Consider the following 9,514-nt stretch of genomic DNA (forward strand, 5'->3'; position numbering starts at 1 on the left):
CACTACTAGCCTGAGTCATGTTAGAACGTGTTTAATCTCTACTAGCTGAGTCATGTTAGACGTGTTTTATCTCTACTAGCTGAGTCATGTTAGAGTGTTTATCTCTACTAGCTGAGTCAATGTTAGACGTGTTCTATCTCTACTAGCTGAGTCAGTTAGACGTGTTTATCTCACTAGCTTGAGTCATGTTAGACGTGTTTATCTCGACTAGCTGAGTCATGTTAGAACGTGTTTATCTCAACTAGCTGAGTCATGTTAGACCGTGTTTATCTCAACTAGCTGAGTCATGTTAGACGTGTTTATCTCAACGAGCTGAGTCATGTTAGACGTGTTTATCTCAACAGAGCTGAGTCATGTTAGACGTTGTTTATCTCACAGCTGAGTCATGTTAGACGTGTTTATCTCACTAAGCTGAGTCATGTTAGACGTGTTTATCTCAACTAGCTGAGTCATGTTAGACGTGTTTATCTCAACTAGCTGAGTCATGTTAGACGTTTTATCTCAACTAGCTGAGTCATGTTAGACGTGTTTATCTCTACTAGCTGAGTACATGTTAGACGTGTTTATCTATCCTACTAGCTGAGTCATGTTAGACGTGTTTATCTCTACTACTGAGTCAGTTAGACGTGTTTATCTCTACTAGCTGAGTCATGTTAGACGTGTTTATCTCTACTACTGAGTCATGTTAGACGTGTTTATCCTCACTAGCTGAGTCATGTTAGACGTGTTTATCTCAACTAGCTGAGTCATGTAGACTGTTTATCTCTACTAGCGGACGTCATAGTTAGACGTGTTCATCTCAACTAGCTGAGTCATGTTAGATGTGTTTTATCTCTACTAGCTGAGTCCATGTTAGAACGTGTTTATCTCTACTAGCTGAGTCATGTTAGACGTGTTTATCTCTACTAGCTGAGGTCATGTTAGATGTGTTTTATCTCTACTCTAGCTGAGTCATGTTAGACGTGTTTATCTCTACTAGCTGAGTCATGTTAGATGTGTTTATCTCTACTAGCTGAGTCATGTTAGACGTGTTTATCTCTACTAGCTGAGTCATGTTAGACGTGTTTATCTCTACTAGCTGAGTCATGTTAGACGTGTTTTATCTCTACTAGCTGAGTCATGTTAGACGTGTTTATCCCTACTACTGAGTCAATGTTAGAACCGTGTTTATCTCTACTAGCTGAGTCATGTTAGACGTGTTTATCTCTACTAGCTGAGTCATGTTAGACGTGTTTATCTCTACTAGCTGAGTCATGTTAGACGTGTTTATCTCAACTAGCTGAGTCATGTTAGATGTTGTTTATCTCTAACTAGCTGAGTCATGTTAGACGTGTTTATCTCTACTAGCTGAGTCATGTTAGACGTGTTTTATCTCTACTAGCTGAGTCATGTTAGATGTGTTTATCTCTACTAGCTGAGTCATGTTAGACGTGTTTATTCTCTACTAGCTGAGTCATGGTTAGACGTGTTTATCTCTACTAGCTGAGTCATGTTTAGACGTGTTTATCTCTACTAGCTGAGTCATGTTAGACGTGTTTATCTCTACTAGCTGAGTCATGTTAGACGTGTTTATCTCTACTAGCTGAGTCATGTTAGACGTGTTTATCTCTACTAGCTGAGTCATGTTAGACGTGTTTATCTCTACAAGCTGAGTCATGTTAGACGTGTTTATCTCTAACTAGCTGAGTCATGGTTAGACGTGTTTTATCTCTACTAGCTGAGTCATGTTAGACGTGTTTTATCTCTACTAGCTGAGTCATGTTAGACGTGTTTATCCTCTACTAGCTGAGTCATGTTAGACGTGTTTATCTCTACTAGCTGAGTCATGTTAGACGTGTTTATCTCCTACTGCGTCATGTTAGACGTGTTTATCTCTACTAGCTGAGTCATGTTAGACGTGTTTATCTCTACTAGCTGAGTCATGTTAGACGTGTTTATCTCAACTAGCTGAGTCATGTTAGACGTGTTTATCTCTACTAGCTGAGTCATGTTAGACGTGTTTATCCTACTAGCTGAGTCATGTTAGACGTGTTTATCTCTACTAGCTGAGTCATGTTAGACGTGTTTATCTCACTAGCTGAGTCATGTTAGACGTGTTTATCTCTACTAGCTGAGTCATGTTAGACGTGTTTATCTCACTAGCTGAGTCATGTTAGACGTGTTTATCTCTACTAGCTGAGTCATGTTAGACGTGTTTATCTCAACTAGCTGAGTCATGTTAGATGTGTTTATCTCTACTAGCTGAGTCATGTTAGACGTGTTTATCTCTACTAGCTGAGTCATGTTAGACGTGTTTCTCTACTAGCTGAGTCATGTTAGACGTGTTTTCTCTACTAGCTGAGTCATGTTAGACGTGTTTATCTCTACTAGCTGAGTCATGTTAGACGTGTTTATCTCTACTACTAGCTGAGTCATGTTAGACGTGTTTATCTCAACTAGCTGAGTCATGTTAGATGTGTTTTCTCTACTAGCTGAGTCATGTTAGACGTGTTTATCTCTACTAGCTGAGTCATGTTAGATGTTTATCTCTACTAGCTGAGTCATGTTAGACGTGTTTATCTCTACTAGCTGAGTCATGTTAGACGTGTTTATCTCTACTAGCTGAGTCATGTTAGACGTGTTTATCTCTACTAGCTGAGTCATGTTAGACGTGTTTATCTCTACTAGCTGAGTCATGTTAGACGTGTTTATCTCTACTAGCTGAGTCATGTTAGACGTGTTTATCTCAACTAGCTGAGTCATGTTAGACGTGTTTATCTCTACTAGCTGAGTCATGTTAGACGTGTTTATCTCTACTAGCTGAGTCATGTTAGACGTGTTTATCTCTACTAGCTGAGTCATGTTAGACGTGTTTATCTCTACTAGCTGAGTCATGTTAGACGTGTTTATCTCTACTAGCTGAGTCATGTTAGACGTGTTTATCTCTACTAGCTGAGTCATGTTAGACGTGTTTATCTCTACTAGCTGAGTCATGTTAGACGTGTTTATCCTACTAGCTGAGTCATGTTAGACGTGTTTATCTCTACTAGCTGAGTCATGTTAGACGTGTTTATCTCTACTAGCTGAGTCATGTTAGACGTGTTTATCTCTACTAGCTGAGTCATGTTAGACGTGTTTATCTCTACTAGCTGAGTCATGTTAGACGTGTTTATCCCTACTAGCTGAGTCATGTTAGACGTGTTTATCTCTACTAGCTGAGTCATGTTAGACGTGTTTATCCCTACTAGCTGAGTCATGTTAGACGTGTTTATCTCTACTAGCTGAGTCATGTTAGACGTGTTTCTCTCTAGCTGAGTCATGTTAGACGTGTTTATCTCACTAGCTGAGTCATGTTAGACGTGTTTATCTCTACTAGCTGAGTCATGTTAGACGTGTTTATCTCTACTAGCTGAGTCATGTTAGACGTGTTTATCTCTACTAGCTGAGTCATGTTAGACGTGTTTATCTCAACTAGCTGAGTCATGTTAGACGTGTTTATCTCTACTAGCTGAGTCATGTTAGACGTGTTTATCTCAACTAGCTGAGTCATGTTAGACGTGTTTATCTCAACAAGCTGAGTCATGTTAGACGTGTTTATCTCAACTAGCTGAGTCATGTTAGACGTGTTTATCTCTACTAGCTGAGTCATGTTAGACGTGTTTATCTCTAACTAGCTGAGTCATGTTAGATGTTTTATCTTACTAGCTGAGTCATGTTAGACGTGTTTATCTCTACTAGCTGAGTCATGTTAGACGTGTTTATCTCTACTAGCTGAGTCATGTTAGACGTGTTTATCTCTACTAGCTGAGTCATGTTAGACGTGTTTATCTCTACTAGCTGAGTCATGTTAGACGTGTTTATCCTACTAGGCTGAGCATGTTAGAACTGTTATCTCTACTAGCTGAGTCATGTTAGACGTGTTATCTCTACTAGCTGAGTCATGTTAGACGTGTTTTATCTCTACTATCTGAGTCATGTTAGACGTGTTTATCTCAACTAGCTGAGTCATGTTAGATGTGTTTATATCTCTCTAGCTGAGTCATGTTAGACGTGTTTATCTCACTAGCTTGAGTCATGTTAGATGTTGTGTATCTCTACTAGCTGAGTCATGTTAGACGTGTTTATCTCTACTAGCTGAGTCATGTTAGATCGTGGTTTATCTCTACTAGCTGAGTCATGTTAGACGTGTTTATTCTCTACTAGCTGAGTCATGTTAGAACGGTGTTATATCTTCCTACTAGCTGAGTCATGTTAGACGTGTTTATCTCTACTAGCTGAGTCATGTTAGACGTGTTTATCTCTACTAGCTGAGTCAATGTTAGACGTGTGTTATCTCTACTAGCTGAGTCTAGCTGAGTCATGTTAGACGTGTTTATCTCCTACTAGCTGAGTCATGTTAGACGTGTTTATCTCTACTAGCTGAGTCATGTTAGACGTGTTTATCTCTACTAGCTGAGTCATGTTAGACGTGTTTATCTCACTAGCTGAGTCATGTTAGATGTGTTTATTCTCTACTAGCTGAGTCATGTTTAGACGTGTTTATCTCTACTAGCTGAGTCATGTTAGATGTGTTTATCTCTACTAGCTGAGTCAATGTTAGATGTGTTTATCCTCTACTAGCTGAGTCATGTTAGACGTGTTATCTCTACTAGCTGAGTCATGTTAGACGTTTTTATCTCTACTAGCTGAGTCATGTTAGACGTGTTTATCTCTACTAGCTGAGTCATGTTAGACGTGTTTATCCCCTACTAGCTGAGTCATGTTAGACGTGTTTATCTCTACTAGCTGAGTCATGTTAGACGTGTTTACTCTACTAGCTGAGTCATGTTAGACGTGTTTATCTCTACTAGCTGAGTCATGTTAGACGTGTTTATCTCTACTAGCTGAGTCATGTTAGACGTGTTTATCCCTACTAGCTGAGTCATGTTAGACGTGTTTATCTCTACTAGCTGAGTCATGTTAGACGTGTTTATCCCTACTAGCTGAGTCATGTTAGGACGTGTTTATCTCTACTAGCTGAGTCATGTAGACGTGTTTATCTCTACAAGCGGGAGTCATGTTAGACCGTGTTTATCTCAACTAGCTGAGTCATGTTAGACGTGTTTATCTCTACTAGCTGAGTCATGTTAGACGGTCCCTAGGAGTCAGGTAAGTGTATCCTACTAGCTGAGTCATGTTAGACGTTGTTATCTCTACTAGCTTGAGTCATGTTAGACGTGTTTATCTCAACTAGCTGAGTCATGTTAGACCGTGTTTATCTCTACTAGCTGAGTCATGTTAGACTGTTTATCTCAACTAGCTGAGTCATGTTAGATGTGTTTATCTCTACTAGCTGAGTCATGTTAGACGTGTTTATCTCTACTAGCGAGTCATGTTAGACGTGTTTTATCCCTACTAGCTGAGTCATGTTAGAACGTGTTTATCTCTACTAGCTGAGTCATGTTAGACGTGTTTATCTCTACTAGCTGAGTCATGTTAGACGTGTTTATCTCTACTAGCTGAGTCATGTTAGACGTTGTTTATCTCAACTAGCTGAGTCATGTTAGATGTGTTATCTCTACTAGCTGAGTCATGTTAGACGTGTTTATCTCTACTAGCTGAGTCATGTTAGATGTGTTTATCTCTACTAGCTGAGTCATGTTAGACGTGTTTTATCTCTACTAGCTGAGTCATGTAGACGTGTTTATCCCTACTAGCTGAGTCATGTTAGACGTGTTTTATCTCTACTAGCTGAGTCATGTTAGACGTGTTTATCTCTACTAGCTGAGTCATGTTAGACGTGTTTATCTCTACTAGCTGAGTCATGTTAGACGTGTTTATCTCAACTAGCTGAGTCATGTTAGATGTGTTTATCTCTACTAGCTGAGTCATGTTAGACGTGTTTATCTCTACTAGCTGAGTCATGTTAGATGTGTTTATCTCTACTAGCTGAGTCATGTTAGATGTGTTTATCTCTACTAGCTGAGTCATGTTAGACGTGTTTATCTCTACTAGCTGAGTCATGTTAGACGTGTTTATCTCTACTAGCTGAGTCATGTTAGACGTGTTTATCTCTACTAGCTGAGTCATGTTAGACGTGTTTATCCCTACTAGCTGAGTCATGTTAGACGTGTTTATCTCTACTAGCTGAGTCATGTTAGACGTGTTTATCTCTACTAGCTGAGTCATGTTAGACGTGTTTATCTCTACAAGCTGAGTCATGTTAGACGTGTTTATCTCTACTAGCTGAGTCATGTTAGACGTGTTTATCCCTACTAGCTGAGTCATGTTAGACGTGTTTATCTCTACTAGCTGAGTCATGTTAGACGTGTTTATCCCTACTAGCTGAGTCATGTTAGACGTGTTTATCTCTACTAGCTGAGTCATGTTAGACGTGTTTATCTCTACAAGCTGAGTCATGTTAGACGTGTTTATCTCAACTAGCTGAGTCATGTTAGACGTGTTTATCTCTACTAGCTGAGTCATGTTAGACGTGTTTATCCCTACTAGCTGAGTCATGTTAGACGTGTTTATCTCTACTAGCTGAGTCATGTTAGACGTGTTTATCTCAACTAGCTGAGTCATGTTAGACGTGTTTATCTCTACTAGCTGAGTCATGTTAGACGTGTTTATCTCAACTAGCTGAGTCATGTTAGATGTGTTTATCTCTACTAGCTGAGTCATGTTAGACGTGTTTATCTCTACTAGCTGAGTCATGTTAGACGTGTTTATCCCTACTAGCTGAGTCTTGTTAGACGTGTTTATCTCTACTAGCTGAGTCATGTTAGACGTGTTTATCTCTACTAGCTGAGTCATGTTAGACGTGTTTATCTCTACTAGCTGAGTCATGTTAGACGTGTTTATCTCAACTAGCTGAGTCATGTTAGATGTGTTTATCTCTACTAGCTGAGTCATGTTAGACGTGTTTATCTCTACTAGCTGAGTCATGTTAGATGTGTTTATCTCTACTAGCTGAGTCATGTTAGACGTGTTTATCTCTACTAGCTGAGTCATGTTAGACGTGTTTATCCCTACTAGCTGAGTCATGTTAGACGTGTTTATCTCTACTAGCTGAGTCATGTTAGACGTGTTTATCTCTACTAGCTGAGTCATGTTAGACGTGTTATCTCTACTAGCTGAGTCATGTTAGACGTGTTTATCTCTACTAGCTGAGTCATGTTAGACGTGTTTATCTCAACTAGCTGAGTCATGTTAGACGTGTTTATCTCTACTAGCTGAGTCATGTTAGATGTGTTTATCTCTACTAGCTGAGTCATGTTAGACGTGTTTATCTCTACTAGCTGAGTCATGTTAGACGTGTTTATCTCTACTAGCTGAGTCATGTTAGACGTGTTTATCTCAACTAGCTGAGTCATGTTAGACGTGTTTATCCCTACTAGCTGAGTCATGTTAGACGTGTTTATCTCTACTAGCTGAGTCAGTTAAGACGTGTTTATCTCTACTAGCTGAGTCATGTTAGAACGTGTTTATCTCTACAAGCTGAGTCATGTTAGACGTGGTTTATCTCTACTAGCTGAGTCATGTTAGACGTGTTTATCCCTACTAGCTGAGTCATGTTAGACGTGTTTATCTCTACTAGCTGAGTCATGTTAGCACGTGTTTATCTCTACTAGCTGAGTCCATGTTAGACGTGTTTTATCTCAACTAGCTGAGTCATGTTAGACGTGTTTATCTCTACTAGCTGAGTCATGTTAGATGTGTTTATCTCTACAAGCTGAGTCATGTTAGACGTGTTTATCTCTACTAGCTGAGTCATGTTAGATGTGTTTATCTCTACTAGCTGAGTCATGTTAGACGTGTTTATCTCTACTAGCTGAGTCATGTTAGACGTGTTTATCTCAACAAGCTGAGTCATGTTAGACGTGTTTATCTCAACAAGCTGAGTCATGTTAGACGTGTTTATCTCTACTAGCTGAGTCATGTTAGATGTGTTTATCTCTACTAGCTGAGTCATGTTAGACGTGTTTATCTCTACTAGCTGAGTCATGTTAGACGTGTTTATCTCAACTAGCTGAGTCATGTTAGATGTGTTTATCTCTTACTAGCTGAGTCATTTAGACGTGTTTATCTCTACTAGCTGAGTCATGTTAGACGTGTCTTATTCTCTACTAGCTGAGTCATGTTAGACGTGTTTATCTCTACTAGCTGAGTCATGTTAGACGTGTTTATCCCTACTAGCTGAGTCATTTAGACGTGTTATCTCTACTAGCTGAGTCCATGTTAGACGTGTTTATCTCTACTAGCTGAGTCATGTTAGACGTGTTGATCCTCAACTAGCTGAGTCATGTTAGACGTGTTTATCTCTTACTAGCTGAGTCATGTTAGACGTGTTTAGCTCAACTAGCTGAGTCATGTTAGACGTGTTTATCTCTACTAGCTGAGTCCATGTTAGAACGTGTTTTATCTCAACTAGCTGAGTCATGTTAGACGGTTTTATCTCTACTACTGAGTCATGTTAGACGTGTTTATCTCAACTAGCTGAGTCATGTTAGACGTGTTTATCTCAACAAGCTGAGTCATGTTAGACGTGTTTATCTCAACTAGCTGAGTCATGTTAGACGTGTTTATCTCTACTAGCTGAGTCATGTTAGACCCACCGGGACAGTTTGAGCTGCGTCAGCTGGACCTCCATCTTCTCCAGCACGGCGGGCAGTGGGCAGCCGTCGGCGGGCATTAGCGAGAAGCTGTTCCCCACCGTGATCAGACCCAGGTCCATCACCAGTGCATGCTGGGAGCTGGAGTTCTGGGGCACGATGATGAGCGGCGCCTTCAGCTTGATGTCCATGGACAGACGGAAACTCTTCTGGGCGAAATCCTTCACGCTGAGCGCCGCCTGAGCCGCCGCCTGAGCCGTGGCGGCGCTCAGAGCCGCTTTAGCCGTCTGGAAGTGATCCACGAACGTCTGGAACACATTCAAATCAATCAGGAATAAATAAACACGTTCAGGGCCGCATCGGAGTTTACAGCACCGTCTCTGTTTCTGCATGTCAAGTACAAACCAGAACAGACTTATCAATCATTTAAAACTGAGATACTCCAGAACATCACAGTTTTTAGATTTTAAATTAAACTATCTATATCTCAAATGTGATATTCCAGAGCATCACATATTACATATCAGAGTTGGTTTGTTGTTGAAATGGTTACAAATTATTCTTGTTTTAGTTTATGAAACAAACAAGGGTGAGGGAGTTGAGAACATATCTCAGGAGGGAAGTGATGTCACACAGGAAGTGATGTCACACAGGCAGAGGTCATGTGACCGAGGGGAGGGTGATAATGATGGAGCAGCATAGCAGTGATGGTGTAGGTGATGTGAGAAACGGTCCATGGGAGCGCTTGATTTATCCTTCTGACACCACCACACGGGCAGAGTTAACACCAAATTAAGGTGGACTGTAGGTAGTGTTTAAGGTGGACTGAAGGTGTTTAAGGTGGACTGAAGGTAGTGTTTAAGGTGGACTGAAGGTGGTGTTTAAGGTGGACTGAAGGTGTTTAAGGTGGACTGAAGGTAGTGTTTAAGGTGGACTGAAGG

The 9,514-nt window shown here is 40.4% G+C and overlaps 1 protein-coding gene across 1 annotated transcript in view; it reads right to left on the bottom strand.

Moving 5' to 3' along the window:
* Positions 1-8,868, bottom strand: part of LOC117470118 (vacuolar protein sorting-associated protein 13C-like) — a gene marked incomplete at its 5' end in the record, with an annotated part of 75,706 nt that extends 66,838 nt beyond the window's left edge. The window contains 1 exon segment of the mRNA XM_034114669.1: positions 8,577-8,868. Coding sequence (XP_033970560.1) covers positions 8,577-8,868 — 292 coding nt within the window.
* Positions 8,869-9,514: the final 646 nt, after the last annotated feature.

Source organism: Trematomus bernacchii, unplaced genomic scaffold (assembly GCF_902827165.1).
Source record: "Trematomus bernacchii unplaced genomic scaffold, fTreBer1.1, whole genome shotgun sequence".
NCBI classification, from domain to species: domain Eukaryota; kingdom Metazoa; phylum Chordata; class Actinopteri; order Perciformes; family Nototheniidae; genus Trematomus; species Trematomus bernacchii.